The sequence below is a fragment of the Nuphar pumila genome, chromosome 14 (assembly GCF_984573655.1).
Source record: "Nuphar pumila chromosome 14, dmNupPumi1.hap1.1, whole genome shotgun sequence".
In the NCBI taxonomy this organism is placed as follows: Eukaryota; Viridiplantae; Streptophyta; class Magnoliopsida; order Nymphaeales; family Nymphaeaceae; genus Nuphar; species Nuphar pumila.
Window position 1 is genome coordinate 56519575 of NC_143262.1, and position 21170 is coordinate 56540744.

General features: G+C 34.0%; 1 protein-coding gene across 2 annotated transcripts in view; it reads right to left on the minus strand.

Moving 5' to 3' along the window:
• The window catches only part of LOC149816853 (uncharacterized), a 174974-nt gene extending 167697 nt beyond the window's left edge, over positions 1-7277 (minus strand). Inside the window, exons 1-2 of one of the 2 annotated variants that reach the window (XM_089988100.1) lie at positions 6959-7277; positions 2969-3064 (exon numbers count right to left, since the gene is read on the minus strand). In XM_089988100.1, the coding sequence (XP_089844226.1) occupies positions 2969-3064; positions 6959-7246 (384 nt within the window). In that variant the 5' untranslated portion in view covers positions 7247-7277. Of the gene's footprint in view, positions 1-2915; positions 3065-6958 lie in introns of both variants that reach the window. The other variant, XM_089988101.1, reaches the window with a different exon arrangement.
• Positions 7278-21170: the final 13893 nt, after the last annotated feature.

The window sequence follows — 21170 nt, forward strand, 5'->3', positions numbered from 1 at the left end:
TTTTGGGTTCCGGTTCCGGAATTGTGCCTTACACATAACCTCATAGCCCCTTCCCTTTTATGTGAGCCTCCATGTTTTCGGCCCAAACATGATAGTTGGACCCATTTAATTTGAAGCCAAGAGCAAAATAAGACTTTTTTTTGCCCATTAAGAAGTCAAAAGGAAGAGAGAAAAGGCGTACCAACACAATATTTCAAATTCTAGCTTGCACAAGATTCTTCTAAAATATTTGAGAAGCAAGATCCACCACTTCCACCTCCAAAGATCCCGAAGGCACGCTTTTCGAGGCACTTGAAAAGAAAAGAATCACACGATCCTCTATCACCAACCGAGCTCTGATACCATGTGAAAATGTTTATGAAGAGACAATACGCATACAAGCATAAATACTTTATAAAAGATGTGCACGAAGGCACTCTCACAACACTTGAACAAAATACGCAAAAAGCGTAAAAGTAGCAAACATGCACTAAGGCATGTATTTCATAGAAAAGAGCAAATGTTTGAGACTCTCAAGCTTAAAGAATAACAAGGGAGAACACCCTTATTTATACAAAAGCAAAGAGGTGCAAAGGGGGGGCTCCCAAATGAGTCGTTGGGGAGCCCCTAACGGTCACATTTGTGACCGTTGGCGGGGCCCCAACGACTCTATTGGGGGACCCCCAATGCACCTTTATGAAAAGAAGAGAAAAAAATAAAAAAGGAAAAAGGAAATACAAAAAAATAAAGAGGAAAATTACAACATATTCCAAATGGAATATGCGCAAGATAGGAAATTACAAGAATACCCTTTTTGAGTAAGAAAATAAAATATGTATATAAATATATATAGAGATACATATACATATAATATATTATATGTATATGTATCTCTATGTATATAAGTATATATGTTTATACTTACAACAAAGGTTTTGGAGATACATTTTAACAGGGGCGGGGGCAAGAATAAGTCCATCCCCCCACGGGTTTTGATTTTAACCTCCATCCACATTTCATGTCCTCTATCCTTGATCCAATCGGGGCGAGGAAGGAATAGACAAGAAACAAGAGACAAGAGAAGGGATTGAGGAGCTTAGATTGATGGAACATACCTAGGCAGAGAGATCTTTGATACCATAATAGCTTGATCAACGTAAGTGTGTGTGAAAGATGAAGGAGAAGAGAATGAGAATAAGCTGATCCCTCTACTAGATTCTCTCTTATCGGGATGGCTGCACATGTATATAGTGTTGTGGTTACATAGGGTTTTGATGATTTTCCAAAATACCCCTCCTTACAATATAATACAAATAAACTCATGAAATTACGAACATATCCCACAAAACGTATTACTAACACAGATAATATATATCGAGTGTCGATTCAGTCCCAATTAAGCCATCCAAAATTGAGTGTCCTATCAATTCTTTGCACCAAAAAAACTCAAGTTATGCACAACAACTAGACCTAGAGCATATTTCTTAGTAAATAAACCATGAGAAACAATATCTAGTTTGGATCTAATTGACTAAATAAATAACACATGCAATTATGACTTTTCACCAGAGTATGGTTATTATGGTACCAATGAACTATGCAGGTATCAAAGGTAAGGTTGTGCTCACACCACACACACACATATGGGTTAACCTAATCCCAGTTCCATTAGTATAACACAATCTTAAGCCAATTAATTTTCATTGCTTTGGATATCAAAACAAACAGGTCAAGATCATATTTGAGATCCTAGTTCAGCTTAAAAAGGGATATGAATCCTTAACTTTAGGATATTTGATATCGCTCATTCGAATTATGTTGGACCTCATATTGGCCCCATGCAATATCCATCATTGAATGGCAAATCCAAGGGGGCATGTGTTTGAGATGTGAGAAAGAGAAACACAAATTTCACCTGATTTGTGTTCAGTTTTCATAGCAAACTATATGGTTTCATGTTGAGTGAGAAAAACGAAAGGTTAGTGGGCCGCACATGCAAATAGATACATTTGCATCTATCAAGGAGAAACTGGAGTTTCATGTTGAGAGAAAAAAAAAGGTAAAAAAAGTGGGCCTCACATGCAAAAAATGGCCTTATTTCTTTTATTAAAAAATGCTTATCATTGAGAATGTGGCAGGAAAACTCTTCCCCGAGGGGGACGTGTGATCCCACTTTCTTGTGAAATACATGGTCAAAGAGAAAGTTTCTTCTCTTTGAACATTTCCCCACAAAATTGGTATACTTGTTTCAATGTGAGAAATGAACTATTTTCATATCAATGTGGTCCATTTTCTCTCCAAAATGGGTGAAACAAAGCTCACCCAGAGAGATTCAAGCACCTCCATAATGGTTTCTCTACAGATATACCATGATGATGATGAGAGAAGTTCAGGTACAATAAAACACCCTCAAGCTTCAGGCCATTATAGTGTTAGAAGTGGCTAAAATTTCACCAAGATTATAGCGATGAAGGGATATCTTCATCATTATAAGGTTTGTAAAGTAAATTTAAATTTTGGCCATTTTCCAATATTGCAAAGGAAACTAGGAGAGTGTTCTAGATGGAGTCCCCTCATCAAGACTGTAGCTTTAACAATGTGAAAACCATTAGATAAACCTATCTAACATTTTTAAACTAGAAGACTCAAATCAGACTTACATTGCAAATGGATCAAAGAATTGGCATCTGTTCAAATATATGTTTTCAGAAGCAAGCTCAAAAACTCAAGTCATTGTGTAACCATTTGTTCCAGGCATGATCAGCACAAAATAGAAATGACCTAGTTCAAAAGTTGACTAACAACTATGAGAGAGAAATGTATTAAAAAAAACAAAAGAATTGATGAAAAATATAAAGAAAACAAGCAGAAATTAAGCAGCCATTTGAAGGAAAATAAAAAGTATTCTACATGTCATACAAGTAAAGAACAACTACCTTTAAGTGCCTTGGAAAACGACTTTGTGTTCAAAGTGTTGACAATAACTGACCTTTTTCTCATAAGAGTCCATGCCATATTCCATTACCCAAGCATAGAGCTCTTGATACCAGATAGGCCTTGGAGGACGAACCACATTTAATATGACCTACATATTGAAAGATTGATTCTAAGTAGAAAAAGAAGAGAAAATGAAAAGTAAATTATAAAAAGATAGTAGACCTCTTATTTCAATTCATAACAATGCTTAGATTACATAATTACTTGTTTGCCCCTTTATCAAATAAGTAGTTTATTAGACATTCTAATGCAAATAAGGTTGTGTTTGGGAGCTATGTGTTGGAGCTGGGTTTCGAAATCCATGATGCACAGCTGCATTTCAGAGCATGGTTTTACCAAAACAATGGCAATGGGGAGGGTGTTGGCACACCTTTAACACCCTCCCCAATGCAGAAATACAACATCCGCCTCCCATGGTGGGTTTTGTGGAATCCACCAATGAACACCATCACTAACTCAACAACCAGACAATGCATGGACACATGCATGCACAAAATATGCATGACAAATATACATGCATCGACACATATTCATAGACAAATATCCATGCATGGAAACATTCATGGACAAATACAAGAAAATACATGCATGGACGCATATGTATGACATGCAGGAAGACATGTTTATGGACATGCATGGAAAAATACATGCATGGACACATATGTATGACCAAGATGGACACATGCATGAAAAAATATATGCAAATACATGCATGGACAAATACATTCATGAACATAGGCAAGGACAAATATATTCGCGAACATATTCATGGATAAATACATGCATGGAGTTGGACACATGCATGGCAAATACATGCATGACAAAATATTCATGGACACATATACATGGACAAATACATGCAAATACATGCATAAACAAATACATGCAAATACACATATGTATGGAGTATGGACATGCATGGACAAATGCATGCAAATATGTGCATGGACAAATGCATGCAAATATGTGCATGGACAAATGCATGCAAATACGTGCGAGGTGTGTTCGACTCATAGGTTCAAAGGTTTTTTGGAAAATAGGACATGAGGACACTTAATTTTTTATTTTTCTAATCACTAAAAAACAAAGTTTTTGATATTTTAATGTTAAAAATGCATTTTTATTGAAATAATACTTTAGAACATTAAAATTATTAAAATAATATTAAAATATTGTTTGTATTTGGTGTCCATGTCCACATATCCTCATGTCACAAGGGACACACCACTAAAATGGTGCATTCATGTGACAGCCTAGGCCCGTTCCTAATCTTTGACCCAATACAACACATAACACGAGCTAACCACACATTCAGGCTCAAGCCATACCTAGCTTCAAAGCCAGGTCCAGATCCATATTGAATCTGAGAATCATGAATGGTGACCATTCAGGGATGTCAAGGCGTCGGATTCGGTTCTGTTGCAACAATTACTGACAGAGTACGACATAATCAGATCGAAACTAATCAAATTCATAGTTGGGTTTGAATATAGATGGATGGAAACACTACTATCGAATCCTGATCTGATTTAACTATTTAGATTCAATAGTTGGACCTACAATCAGATTCGGTAGTTTTATGTAAAACTCTAAAACTGAATCTGATCCGTTTAGTCATTTGGATCTGGAATGCTTTATGGATCCGACTAACTAACTAAGGGTATTTGATTGGTTGGATATCCAGACCAAACCCCATCCGTCGACCGGCATCATGCATCAACCCAAAAAAAACAAATTCAGCCTGTGTTTGGTTGTGGAATTGGACGGAACAATTCCATCAAATTTCTCTTGTTCGCCTTCCCTCTCCTCCAGTGGCAGAGCCACATGGGAGCCAGGGTGGGCATGTGCCCACCCTAACCTGGAAAAAACCCCTTATGAGGGTATTGGGTTAGGGTGGGTAGCGCTCACCCTGACCTGAAAGTCTAAAGAGTGGCCTGGGTCAGGGTGGGCACCATCTGGGCCTGACCCACCAAGGGTCTCTCTCTCTCTCTCTCTCTCTCTCTCTCTCTCTCTCTCTCTCTCTCTCTCTCTCTCTCTCTCTCTCTCTCTCGTGTCGTCTGAGTTCAGTGTCCAGCAGGCTCTCCAGTGGTCATGGAGTGGTGGCACTCCATCTTTTTCTTCTTCTTGTGTTTTTTTTAGGGTTTAGGATTTTAGGGCTTTTGGGGTTTTTTCTTTCCAATTAGCAATTGGGTTTTTTATTTTGTCTTTCCAAATGAGATGAATGGAACATTAGTTTCTGTGTTTTTATTTTTAGTCAACATTAAATATGATTGATGATTCCACATGCTTGATTTTAGTTAGAAACTTGGAATTTAGGGATTTTGTTTTCAAACTAGCATATATATGTGAATGATGTTTGTTTAAGATTTAGGTTTTTGACTTAGTTCTTAGTTTTTAAATAGCATGAACCATGAATATTTCATTAGGTTTTAGGGTATTTGTGTTTTTTTCAATTACCGTTTAGGCATTTTTGTTTTTTTACATTTCAATCAACATTAAAATTGATTCCACATGCTTGATTTTAGTTATAAACTTAAAATATTAAGGTTTTTTTAATTATTATATATATGAATGATGTTTTCAAGATTTAGCGGTTAGGATTTAGGTTTTCATTTTTTAAATAGCATGAATATTTAATTAAAGTTTTAGGTTTTTTTGCATTTTTTGAATTTTTTGCAATTAGTGTTTAGGTGTTTGATTTTGGGTTTTTTAATGAGGTGAATACTTAATTAGGTATTTTAATATTTTCATTTTTAATCAACATTAAACATGATTCCACGTGTTTTATTTTAGTTAGAAACTTAGAATTTTTGTTTTTGTTTTTCAATTAGCATATATATGTGGATAGTGCTATTTTAGCATTTAGTTTTTTTATTTAGTTTTTAACTTTTAAATGGGATTAACCATGAATATTTCATTAGGTTTCAAGTTTTCCTGTGTATTTTTTTTCAATTAGCATGCAAGCATTTTTGTGTTTTTACATTTCAATCAACATTAAACTTGATTCCACGTGTTTGATTTTAGTTATAAACTTAGAATTTTAGGACTTTTTAATTATTATATATATGAATGGCGGTTGTTACGATTTAAGGGTTAGGCTTTAAGTTTTATATTTAGCTTTTTAAACAACATGAATATTTAATTAAGTTTTAGGTTTTATTGTGTTTTTTCGATTAGCATTTAGGTTTTTTAAATGAGGTGAATACGCAATTAGGTATTTTAGTGTTTTTATTTTTAATCGACATCAAACATGATTTCACATACTTAATTTTAGTTAGAAACTTAGAATTTTAGGTTTTTTTAATTAGCATGTACATGTGAATGATGTTTGTTTAGGATTTAGGTTTTTTATTTAGTTTTAATTTTTTAAATAACATGAACCATGATATTTCATTAGGTTTTAAGGTTTTTTGTGTTTTTTCCAATTAGTATTTAGTTGCTTATGTTTTTTTTCAATCAACATTAAACTTGATTCCACACACTTGATTTTAGTTATAAACTTAGAATTTTAGGGTTTTTTTAATTATTATATATATGAAGGATGATTGTTAGAATTTAGGAGTTAGGATATGGGTTTTTTATTTAGTTTTTTTATAGCATGAATATTTAATCAAGTTTTAAGTTTTTTGTGTTTTTTTTCTTTTCACTGTGCATTTGTGCCCACCCTAGTTTAGATTCCTAGCTCCGCCACTGCTCTCCTCCGCAGTCAAGGGCAACAAAAAAAAAATCCCAATTCTACGAATGAAAACACGACATGGGCTCGATGGGAAACGCCATATTGGTTCCATGGAAAGCAAGTTGGGTCGTCGAGAGAGTGTTGGTACTTAGAACACATTAACAGCTTACTAGAGAAAACGATTAACTTTGTTGAAACAAACTAAGAAAAATCCCAACGAACAAACTGAAAAGCGTTTGGTCATTTCTCGAGAAAATGTTTTCTGGTAATTGGGATAAGGAAAGAGGAAAACGAAGAACTCCAAACCGTTGGATCGACGGAGGGGGCGTCGAATGGACGGTGGGCCATGGCGGGAAGGTTCAGCAGGAACGGAGAGCCACCGAGGAAGAGTCGCCGGCCGCATCTGCACAGACGCCGAGGTCTACATCCGTCCGCCGCTACCGACAACTCGGTATCCCTAGGATTCTTCGGGCTCGCGCAACTCCAGATCTTGTTTCCCCCGGGCCCGGACCTACGGGGAGCGGTCGTGTTTGTTTGGAAGGAATTTGGAATCGCAGGGAATCCCAAGTTCTGGAAAGAACTCCAGCAGGACATCTCTCTCTCTCTCTCTCTCTCTCTCTCTCTGGACACTTTTGCACAACATTCTACATTTTGTTCAGGGAGGTTATTGTATTTTGACTATTTCCTTTTTTATTAAGGATATTTTGACTATTTTCATTCTACAAACATTTCAGGCTAGACTACATTGTAAATGCACACCGAAGTTATCACCTATTTCACATAATACATCCACTTTTTATCATTATAATTAACGGGCTTTCCTTTTTTGTTTCCCGGATGGGGGAGGTTTTTTCGGGAGAAAAGAGAAGATCAATTTATTATAAACATAAGTTATGTCCGTATATATGGGGTTGTTGATGAGAAATGAACAAGGTGCGACTTGAAAAACGAAGGATCGGACTTAAACATAGGCCGAAACCAACATGGTTTAGGGGTGTAACCGGGTCCGGTCTTATGGGACTCTATTCTAAATCGGGTATAAAAATAATATCCAATCCCAACCCAATCTAATTTGGATTCCGGTTTGGGTACAGCTGGAAACTGTGGACCTATATGGGTATACATTGGGACGGGTCTTTATCGGACCTGTTTTGATTCAAGTCAAGTTCAAGTCAAACTAGACCCATATAGGTTAAGGGGTTTGAGTTTCAGCTCAGGTATTGATATGATTGGTATTCTAGACCTAATTACCCATCAATAAAAAATATATAAATTAATAGAATCAAGTGTTTATTAAGAAGATTACACGCTAACAAAATTGAAATTTAATATCTATTATAAATAATGTCAAATTTTGAACATAAAAAAGACCATATCCATGCGAACCAAACATCTTAAGTTGAAAGAAAAAAACCATTGATATATCGTATTCAAAATGTCTCAAATTCAACGAGTTCTCGAGTATTATTATGGGATTCACTTCAATCCAACAATTTTATGACAAAAAGGCAGTTCAAGTAAAATGCAATGCACATTAATTCTAAGTTTATTAACATTTTAAATGTTTAATTGAATATATAATATTTACTAATTAGAATTTTTCAAATGGATCAGGTATGAAGTGAGTTTAGGTACGTGTCAGTTTGGGTTCAGGTGTATAATCGATTCAGGTACATAATTGTTTTGTTCAGTTTAAAATATGAAGAATCATTTTGGTCCAGGTACATAAACGGGTCGATCCGTTTGGATTCGAGTCATCATTATCATCATCATCAAGCCTTATCCCAACTACATGGGGCTGACTTTACGTGTCTTATTTTTACATTCCTGTCTATCTATAGCTAAAATTCAGTCACTTTGCAATATTTCTTGTCACTTTTAACTGCCTCCTTTCGAGTTTTCAGTGATTTTTCTTTTTTCTAGCTCCTACTTGTACCATGTCAACCTTTCTCATGGGCATTATGAGTGGTCTTTGCATAACATGTTCAAACCATCTTGGACGATATTTACTTATTTTATCTTTTATTGATCTGACTCCTAGGCGCATTCTAATATATTCACTTATAATTTTATCATTTTTTGTAACCCCAAGAATCCATCTCAGCATACTCATTTCTACAATATGCATTGTATTGAGCTCATAGCAGTCTTGTAGAAACATACTTTCTCAATCATAGAGGTTGTTTTTTATCACATAACATGCCACTAGCATGTTTCCACTTAACCTAAATGGCTGATTTTATTAGTGATATCTACTTTAAATCCTCTATTTTGTTGTAATATAGACCTTAAATACTGAAATTTATGACATTGTTGAAAATGCATATCTTGTATTTTGAGCCCGTTTGTGTCTTCATTTTTTTTTAAGACAAGCTAGGGTTAGGCATACCCCCACCATTTATTACTCAACATACCATTGGGGTTTGAACCTGCAACGTCCCACCACAAGGAGACATTCAATGACAACTCCCACCAACCATGGAGAGACCCCATTTTCATTGTGAATCTATATTTTGGACTCAACCCAAACTCATGGGTCCACCAATATCGGTCCAAGGCATTAGTTCTGGTTGGGTATACCAGACCTAGTTACACCCCTATATGGGCAAGTTACAAAATAAACAATCCTTATAACTGAATTAAAATACGAATAACATTCACAATTAAAATTTAATTCAATTTTAATAATATAAAATTCACATCAAACTATTTTCAGTTTAAAATAACAATATCTAAAACTATTACTAAAAAAGGAAAAGACGGGCTCTCTACGCTATCCTCGCATCCCACATTTGCTCCGCAACTATACATCATACTTCACCAAAAAAACCATAAAACGGGTTAGACTTGTGAAAGCCTAGTAGAGAATACCAACACAGGTAAACAAAACCAGTATACATAAACATATTTCAATAAATTCAAACATTGATTTAGGCAAGTATTCATTTCAAGTATGCATGATATCACAATTACATAATAAGAATAGCATTCATAAATAATTAACAATCTTATACATGAGCATGTAAATAATGCATGCACTTATCGATAAAGAATCAATTGCATTTTCATACATGAGTGACTTTAATTATCTTCATTTAAGTTTTCTTTTTACATGATACATGTCATGGCTTTATAAATGCACATACATTTAGAGTTTCACTTCTTAGTCCTGTAGGTACTAACAGACTTAATCTAGATTAGGACCACGACTTAGAAAGGGTATATTTAAACAAGTTATGGCTTAACCATGGTTGAACACCTTTCACCAGTACTGGGTGAGGGACGACCTAGTCGATAGAGAGCTCCCAGCACCTCCAACCTGATGCATCAGATTTCACTCATAAGTTTCTTAACCTGCCACCCTGTGGCTAAAGTGAAGACTCCTCTTATCTCTTTGGTTTGGGAGGAGCAACCTTTCATGCTCAAAAACTTGGTTTCACGGAGCTTGAAGTATCGTTTACACTCTCATTATAAGCCTCAATAGAAATGATGTTCATATATTATTCTTTTAATTACATTAATTCTATTGTTTTTCACAATGAATTTATCACTAAGATTCGTGTCTCTAGTTTGGGCACCTTGATGCATGATTCAATGTCAATAATGCTTTCATATCTTGATGCAAATTATATTGCATTCACTTTCACTTACACATTCATTCACAAGCATTGAATATAATTAATAACATGCATCTACACATAGCCACATGTCACACTATAATGCATATGCATATGCAAATTTTCAATAGTAGTGTTCATTTATTCATTGGCATGAAGTAACAATTCATCTGATATCATGTTTATTAGAAATTTAAAACATGCATTTACACAACATTTTAGGTCACAATTGCATGTTAATTTAGCATTCAAATCCATGCATTAACATCAGGAGTTCATACTTTGTATAGCTTAACCAATCCATATTAAGCTCAGGAGTCAGTTAGGCAAGATTTGCCCTATTGTTACAACAATCACCATTATGTACACAAACCGAGACTAGAGCTCATTTTTCTATAGAATATGTACATTTTTGTCAACTTTCATACATCACAAACCATTCATAAAAACTACACATAACGAGAGAGGTACAAACATTTTACCAGGTAGTGGTTAGTAGCCATACACAATGACAGGTTCACTCGGGCGAGTAAAAGAGTCAAACTATGTTATGTGTGAACTTTTTTTTCTTTCAGTCATAACCCACATAACAGAGATTTTCCCACTGATATATAAACACATATGAAAACACTTATCATATACAATGACTACAAAAAACAAGACATTACTAGAATTAATAAAGCATGCAAAATAGACATTTTTGATCTAACCGATCTAGAAGTTTTCTCGTAACTGACTTTAAAAATTCAATTTAAAGCATAACTAACATATTTGAATTCATAAAGAACTATGTCACGACTAAACCATGAGTGGTTATGCCCTCTATAGCAGAATAATACATGGTTCTCATAAACATTCAAAGATCGATAAAAGTACTGATGGTTTTTTTTTTTGTTGGAATATTGGTTATATATCTAATAAATCAGACCTGATGCATCAGACTTCACTCATAAGTTCCTTAACCTGTCACCACGCGACTAATGTGGAGGCTTCTCCTATCTCTTTGGTTGGGAAGGAGCAACCTTTCGTGTTCAAAAAATTGGTTTCACGAAGCTTGGAATACTGCTTACCCTCTCATTATCAGCCTCAATAGAATAAATATTCACATATTATTCTTTTAATTACATTAATTCTATTATTTTTTTTATTTACACGCATAATGAATCTATCACTAAGATTTGTGCCTCTAGTTTGGGTACCTTGATGCATGATTCAATGTCAATAATGCTTTCATGTCTTGATGCAAATTATAATATGTTCACTTTCACTTACGCATTCATGCATAGGCATTGAATATAATTAATAACATGCATATGTAAATTCTCAATATTAAGGGTCATTCATTCATTAGCATGAAATAATAATTCATCTGATATCATGTTTATTAGAAATTTAAAACATGCATTTATATAACATTTCATGTCACAATTGCATATTAGTTTAGCATTCAAATCCATGCATTAACATCAGGAGTTCATACTTTGTATAGCTTAACCTGTCAATATTCAACTCGGGAGCCGGTTAGGCAAGATTTGCCCTGTTGTTACTGCAGTCACCATTCTGTATACAAACTGAGACCAAAACTCTTTTTTCTATAAAAACATGCACAATTTTGTCAGCTTTCATACACCACAAACTCTTCGTAAAAACTCCACATAATGAGAGAGATACAAACATTTTACCGGGTAGTGGTGAGTAGCCATACACAATTACAGGTTTACTCGGGCGAGTAGAAGAGTCAAACTATGTTATGTGTAAATTTTTTTTTGCTTTCAGTTACAACCCACATAACAAAGATTTTTCCAATGATATATAAACACTTATCATGTATAATGACTATGAAAAACAAAACATAACTAGAATTAATAACACATGCAAAATAGACATTTTCGATCTAGCCAGTCTAAAGGTTTTCTCATAACCGATATTAAAAATTCAATTTAAAGCATGACTAACATATTTGAATTCATAAAGAACTATGTCATTACTAAACCATGAGTGGTTCCTCCCACTATAAAAGAACAATCCATGGTCCTCATAAACATTCAAAGATTGATAAAAATACCAATTGACTTCTTCTTTTTTGTTGGAATATTGGTCATATATCTGGATAGAAGCAATCCCAATAGGGATTGGTCTGATCCGACTGGGCTTAGGTTCAGGTATGATATGTGACTGGATCAAACCCTAAAGGTCCATACTTTTTTTTATTTAAAAATTAGCATGCCGAGCCCGTGACAGGGTTGGTCTGTCATAATATATATATATATATATATATATATATATATATATATATATATATATATATATATATATATATTACAACTGTCATTGGAGTGTCGACAAACCTAGTTTTATATGAGGACCGGTCTGATCCGACTTCTAGGGTCTGGGCTTAGTTCTGATCAGTAATCGGATCAGACCCAAAAGGTCTAAACATTTTCTATAAAAATATCACCTCCCTGTGAATTGGGCCATAATTACCATGCAAAGCAACATATTTATTCTATCAGTAAAAATGTCATCCTTATATATCTCATGAATATTAAGAACACACATCAGCTCATGCCTAGTGAATTTCCAATAGTAGTGTATCCTTAGGTTTCAACCAATATTCTAGATCAAAAAAAATATAACCATCATATATTAGATGTTTATCACTATGAGATCGATTGAGAAAAAAAAAAACAGGCAAACATTCACTACCTACAATATCCCCTTATGCCTATCTATCAAGTTATTGAAAATTACTTTATACCTTGCGTCTTGAATCAAGATGGCTAACCATGTTTTACCAACTGGGATTAATCATATTAAGATAAAATGTGTGTTGAATCATAAGGAATACACACAAGACTATAATCACATTTATCATTTGTATATATTTAAAACAAATTTATTACAAAACTAATCAAACCCATTTACGTTTTCAAATTAGGTATGATCCGAGCATATTAGGGCCTTTCACAAGTGACCGATTTGTCAAAGGACCAGTTTCTGTCGACGTTTAACCACTTGGCAGTGACACAATCATGCTTGTCACTTATAATATTTAGTTCTTGATAAAAAATTATAATTTTTTTTTCAGAATTCAAATTTATATGGAATGAACCAAATTGCATCGTGGTTGAACTCGATTAGGTATGAAATCAAATTTACCTAAAACCTAGTTTGGTAAAAACATTCTTTTCGCACTGAAATCAAGTTTTTTCCCAAAAATCAATTTTGGTGATCAAAAATCCTAAACTTATATCAGTTTCGGTTGTATTTAGACTGATATATGAGTTTAGTAAAAGGTTATAAATCAAAGTATGCTCGTGTATACAAGTTTTAGTCTATATGTATCAGATTAGAAGCCCGTACTTCAATTATTGAAAGTCGTCAGACACCGAACTCGCTATTCAAGAGCTCTAACCAAATGTCACCTCTGACTAGGACTGCACCTCTTTGATCCATAACTCCACCAAATAAGTTCAGACCTCCAAACTTATGGAGGAAAGAAGGAGAGACAAGAGAGAGGATTGAGAGAGAGAGAGAGAGACTAAAGGAGGGTGGGGCGTGTGACCTTCTCCTTAAATAACTATTAGGATTCTAAAATCCCAATGGTTTCCTTTTGTTTCTCCCCTTTTTCAGCCCACTTTATTTTCAAAGCAATCTTTTTATTTTCTTGAATTATTAAATGCTTAAATTAGAAACCTTGAATCATTAGCCTATATATTATTATTATTAAGTAAGTTTTGATTTTACCTTGTCTTACTTCTTGTAGAGGTTCTATCCATGGTCAAGGGGCCCACTAGGGTGGGACATGCCAACCTAACCGAGCTTAGGAAATCTCAAAGCTTATATGCTAGGATAGTTTCTAATTTTATTTAGGAAACCTAAAAAAAAAATTGAATTAACTTATGAAGGTTTTCAAACTAAATTTTTCGTTCTAATCATTTTAGGCAATGTAGATACCCATTAGGCTGGCCCACATAGGGGGAACGTCCAGCCCATGGACTCCTACTTTTCCATTAAGTTGTGTTTTAATTTAAATTTTCATTCCATTAGTTAATTACTTTTAATTCTCAATTGGTTCCCCTTTTGGATTTCAAATCTAATTGGGATCTAAACCCATTTAAGCAAACCCAAATCCAATCCACAGTCATGTCCAATTAGTAAAACCCATATCCAAATAAAAATTCAAATTTATATTAAATTGCACTCGAATTAGATTAAATTTTAAATATCATATAACTCCAAATAAATTTAAAATTTGAATTCAATTTCAAACCCTACTTCAATTGTGATTCAATTTAACATCTAAATTTAATTTCAAGTTGACATTAAATAAAAGTCTAATTTCAAATCCAAAATAATGAGTAAGTCATATTCAAATTTAAATTGAATACTAAGTGTAAATTGACTCTAATTAACTTCACTTTTAAAAATTCAATTTCAAACTAATTTAATTATGTCTCTATTTAACATGTGAATGTACTTCAAGTTAACATTTAATTTCACTTCTAATTTTTTTTATCTAATTTAAGTTAAAAAACTCATGTTTTTATTATTTAATAAATTCTAAAAAATTGCACGTGTTACATCATTTTCTCCTTAAAGAAATTTTATTTACAAAATTTAACTAGGGTTATTTATCAAATTTTATGGGGAATTTTGCTTTTATCATTTATTTGCTTAATAACTATAAAAAATTTATGAGTATTACATTATTAAAAAAAATCATTTTCGAAATTCAATACAAATTATTGAATTTAAGAATTACCAAAAATAAATCATCACACTTCCACTACGGATTGTAATCAATTAATTTAACCTCAATAGCCAAAAAGCAAATTTTTGTATAGGTTCCTAGGCCCTACAGTCAAGCATGTGAAGTGATATCCCTAGCATTGTTTATAGGTTCTCACTTGCACAAACAAATTTCTATCAAACAATAACACCATAAGTAAATCAAATATATAAATTGAAACTTACTCACCGAGCGATGCCGGACTGTTGGACAAGTCTTAAGTCAATATTTTCATCTCGCTCTGATATCAATTGTAACACCCCAAAATTGTAGAGGAAAAAAAAATCACAAAATACCAATTGTCTTATTATCATAAAGAGTGACAACTATTTATGATCTCCGACACCATGTATTACAAAGGTGCAATAGCATCAGATCTTCACAAGAAGAAGCCACTTCTGTGAGTGAGAGAACATCTCACAACAATGAAGAATGTCAAAAAGTAGGAAGGTTTAAGGTCTATACATTTTTTTTCTTTTCCATTAAGTTATGTTTTAATTTAAATTTCCACTCCATTAGTTAATTACTTTCAATTATCATATGAATTCTCCTTTTGGATTTCAAATCCAATTGGGATCCAAACCCATTTAAGCAAACCTAAACCCAATCCACATCCATGTCTAATTACTAAAACCCATATCCAAATAAAAATCCAAATTTACATTAAATTGCACTCGAGATAGTTTAAATTTTAAATATAAATAAATTCCAAATAAACTTGAATTTTATATTCAATTTCAAACCCTACTTTAATTGTGATTCAATTTAACATGTAAATTCAATTTCAAGTTGACATTAAATAAAATGTTAATTTCAAATCCAAAATAACAAGTAATTCAAATTCGAACTTAAATTGAATACTAAGAGACTCTAATTAACTTCACTTTTAAAAATTCAATTTTGAACTAATTTAATCATGTCCCTATTTAACATATGAATTTACTTCAAGTTAATATTAATTGCACTTCCATTTTTTTTATCTAATTTAATTTGAAAAACTCATATTTTTATTATTTAATAAATTCTAAAAAAATGTAGGAGTTACACTGTCTCTCTAAGGAACCAAACAGACCCAGTTGCACTTAGAGCTCTTATAGTCACCATCATGATAGTAGCTAATTGATCTACATTCTTGAAATAGTAAAACCTTGATTGGCTTTTGGGTCAAATGAAAATGCATTTAGTTCCGATTCAGATATTTATACCCAGTTGCACTCAGAGACCGCATAGTCACCATCATGGCAATAACTAATTGATTTTGATTCTTGAAATAGTAAATCTTTTGTTAACTATAACCAATTTAACTTTTGGGTTAAATGAAAATGTTTTTAGTTTTGGCTCAGATATTTATCAGGTTAGCTATTGAGGAGCCAAACGAACCCAGTTATGCTATTGGTGGGTCAAGTGATTATTGCATTGATTAGCTTATTGTAATTTATGCTTTATATAAATCATTTTAAATAATCAATAATAAATTTTATGGCGTAGTGGTTAGTATCTTGTTTTTTATTGAAGAGGTCAAGGGTTCAAGTGCCATTATAGTCATTAACTTTTTTACTCAAAACATTCAGTTGATAGCCTTACAAACGGTCAAACTTATTTAGTTCATACTTTTAGAATAAGGGCAAACTAGTATTTTTATTTTGCCAATTATAGGGGTAAAAATGGTAACTTCAAAACATGAGTTTGGTTAACCCAAGATTAATTCGATATTAGTTTATGATTGAGGTCAATTGATTAACCCAAATAAAAACTTTTGCAGACATTTGCACTATGAAAACTTTGGTGTGCCCATGAATTATGGTGAAACGTTTGGGGGTTTTCTCCTCCTCCTTCCTATCTTGAACTCCACAACATGCTAAGCGTCTCTCTCTCTCTCTCTCCTGTGTGGTGGGGAGCCATAAAACAAATTCAGACACCAGAAATGAAGAAGACCTAATTGAAATTCTATCAAAGCGGTCGTCTTCCAATAGACTTTCTCTGCATTGCTCGGGCCTTCTGTTATTCTTCTTTTCTCATTATACTCTATTTTATCTCTTCATTTCATCAACTTTAATTACCAGACTCTCTTTTTGTTTGGAGTTTGTTTGGTTTTGAGATTTGAGATGGGGAATGAGGAACTCAGCCAATTTTTGCAGAAATAAAGGAGAAATTTTGTGGTGATCAGATTATTAGCTTAGATATCCCTTGTAGGATTTAAATTGTAGAGAATGTTTTTTAAGGTTTTATTTCCCTCTTAAAGTGTTCTTTAGTGCATTATTGGACTATCTTTTGTGGTGGTCTTTTATGCTAATATTGATGATGACTAATGCTTATGGGTTTTCTTATGTTTTCAACTCCATGGCTTTTGCAAACATTCTAGTGCTTGGTGTTATTTTAATTCCTCTACATTTCTTTAGTGTGAAGAGTTTTTTCACTTGGGCCTCTAGGAGTACTGTTGGATATCTTTTTATACCAAGCACAACCCAGTAGGATTTGTTTCAGCCTTTACTTGTCAATTATGAATCTCAAAGGTTTGGATCTTTTTCTAGCTATTTTAGATGCGGTTGTGATCCTCCAATAAAGTGCAGCAACGGTGGAAAACCAAAGCAGGTTATATGTTCCCCCTAAAGATGGCCATTAGCTACAGTGCGTGTTCGGGGGTCTGAATGAGCGCCACATATAAAAGCATGTGGGGCTCGTATCCCTGTGTGTGTCAGCATCACCTAACATCGAAGTTGCAAAGACTTAAGTACCCTTTACCATCATTCTCGTCATGAAATGACGGTTCGAGAAAAGGATAAAAATGTCCTCCATCTAGAAAAGTAAAATGATGGTTTGAGAACTTCCATCTAGAAAAGTGAAACGCCGGTTCAAGAATGATGTTAACTCTTCAAAGTCCAAACGTTCTGTTTTTTCCCTAAGCAGTAAACTTTTGCACCATCTGCTATAACAGAAGCTCCCTTTGCCGTCATCTGCTCCCACCGGACCCTCTTTTGTCGTCGTCTGCTTCCACCGGAGCACCCTTTACCGTCGTCTGCTACCACTGGAGCACCCTTTGCCATCGTCTAATGTCGTCAGAGCAACCTTTCCCTTCATCTGCTGCTGCTGGAGCATCCTTTGTCATCGTCTGCGCAGTGGCAGCATCGTTGCCACCATCAGTTGCATCTACCTTCTGAGTGTTTCTCCTCCACTGTCGAATTACCAAAACTTCAATGATTTCGGTGAGTTTCATGTAAGGTTTTGTTATGCAAACAAATTGATTTGTAAATCTGAATGCTAAATCTTATAACTGGTTGTACTATTCATGCTAAATAACACCTATTTTTATATTGAAATAAATCAATTTGTACCTATCCACCTTCTAGGCTTCGAAAAATAGTTAGCATGATTTGTTCTTATGAAGGCCAAACATTTCAACGATATGTACTTATGAAGGCTAAATTTCTACAACGATTTATACGTTGGAATGCAACAATAATTTATATATTTAATGCAGTAGCGATTTATACGTTCGATGGAGCAACAATTTATACATTTGAAGCAATAACGATTTAATGAAACTACCACGATTTGTACTTAAGTTTGATAAATCGTACAACAATGTTTACATATGAAGCCCAAATGTTACAACGATATGTACTTATGAAGGTTGTAATTTATACAATGATTTATAAGTTTGAAGCAACAACGATTTATGCATTTAAAGCAGTAGCGATGTGTATTTATGAAGTTACCTCGATTTGTACTTAAGTTTGCTAAATCTTACAACGATGTTTACTTATGAAGCCAAATATTGCGATGATTTATAATGTTGGTGATTGTTTAACGAATGAGATAATTTGTATTATTATATACTTGGGGAGGCGGTTGTAACATATAATGATGTAGTTAAATTGATGTATTGTGCTGATCAACAATGTCTAAAGCTCATCAGACAAGAAATCCCTTGTCATTTTATGGAATGACTATTAGAGAAGTTATCCGTCAGTCCCATCTATATGAGTGTTATGAAAGATATCAAAATATAATAAAGACAAAGACAAAGCATTGCAATTGTATTATGCGAAGGATTATCCATCAGATATTGAGGCTGAAGAGCAAAGAAAGAATGAGGAAGAACTAAAGATGATGAAGAAGAAGAAGGATGACAAAGAGAAGAAAAAACAAAGGAAGAAAAAGAAGAATGAAAAGCAAAGGCAAATGAAGAAGGAGGAGGAGAGGGAAAGGCAAAGGAAGAAGGCAGAGGAGAAAGAAAGGCAAAAAAAGGAGGAGAATGAAAAGCAAAGGAAGAAAAGGAAAATGAAGAAGGAGGACGAGGAGAGGGAAAGACAAAAAAAGAATAAGGAGGAGGAGGAGAGGGAAAGGCAAATAATGAAGCAGAAATATTTTGAAAAGCAAAGGAAGAAAAGGTAAATGAAGAAGAAGGAAGAGAGGAAAAGACAAAAAAAGAATAAGGAAGAGGAGGAGAGGGAAAAACAATTGAAGAAGAAGGAGGAGGAAGATAAGGAAAGGCAAATGATGAAGGTGGAAGATGAAAGACAAAGGAAAAAGCATCAGGATGTGGAAGAGAAGAAAAGGCAAAGGAAGAAGAAGGAGGATGAGGATGAAAAAAAAGGCAAAGGAAGGAGAAGGAGGACAAGAAAGATAAGGAAAGAGAAAAGAAGAAGCAATAAGAGAAAGAGAAGGAAAGGGAAAGAAAAAAGAAGGAGGAGGAAGAGAAGGAAAGAGAAAGGAAGAAACAGAAGAAAGAAGAGAAAGAAAGAGAAATGAAAAAGCAAGAAAAGGAAGAGAAGGAAAGGGAAAGGAAAAAAGCAGGAAGAAGAAGAGAAGGAAATGGAAAGGAAGGAAGAAATTGAAAAGCAAAGGAGGGAGGCAAAGGAAGGAAGAAGTAGAAAAGCAGAGGGAGGCATCAGAACAACAAGAAAGGCAGAGCATGGATGGAGGGGATAAAGAGGAAAAAAGTGTAACCAAGGTACATAAATCGATCATGTCTGTCATGATTTATTGTGATAGGTATTATTGTGATAACGATTACTATGTGTAGCAATTAATGTGATAGCGATTATTGTGAATGATTTACTGTGATAGGTATTATTATGTATAGTGATTACTGTGATAGCGATTACTATATATAGCGATTATTATGTATAACGATTACTGTGAACGATTTACTATTATAGGTATGATTCTGTATAGCGATTACTGTGATAACGATTACTATGTATAGTGATTACTGTGACATCGTGTGTGCAATGATTATTATTTATAGTGATTACTGTGTGCAACGACGTGTAGAAGTACAAATGAGACTAATTTATAATTAATACGAATAATATGCTATTTTATGTTACAGGGAGGTCAGAAGAGAAGTAGAGCACCAGGTGAAAAGCTTAGATGACGGTGTCAGTGGCCTGTAGTTTTGTCGTGGTATGGACAATTGAGTGAATATCAGAAGGATCAATTACGAAATATGCACTTCGGTGGCCTTCTGGACCACCATTATTTTGAAATGTGTTGAAACACCATGATCCACCTGGTAAATAAGTGGAATCATCAGACGAATATATTCCAGTTTGATTCTTTTAAGATCACCATGACCCTAGAAGATGTGACGTACTGGCCTTAAGTGCCATGAAAGTGTTATCCTATTACATGATTAAAACTATAATGTAAGGAAAAAGTGCACGGCCCTTCTAGGAACGTCGATGGACGATTGGAGTCAATGTATTTTTGGTGGAAGCAAATCCACATTGATGAAAGTTTCTTCTTTTCGTAATAAATGAGAAGGTCAGTCAGCTACATGTGCATTTGAAAGAGCTGACCGAGAGTTGCGCGCCTTCCTTCTTTATTTTTTTGGACTTACTTTATTTTCTAATTGTATGGTTTGAGGATAAGTTACCTATGCCTGCAGTTCTTGAAAGACTTAGATGAAATTGACAATTATGTGTGGGGTGCTGATATAATCGCACACTTGTACAGTCAACTTTACCATGCGAGTAAGGGTACAAAAACCGTCGTAGGGTTTTGGCCATTTGTCCAGGTAATTGTTTATTACATATTTTATAGTTGTAGACTAAGATCGTTGAAGGTTATAGTCTTACTAATATATTGATTTTATAGGCCTGGT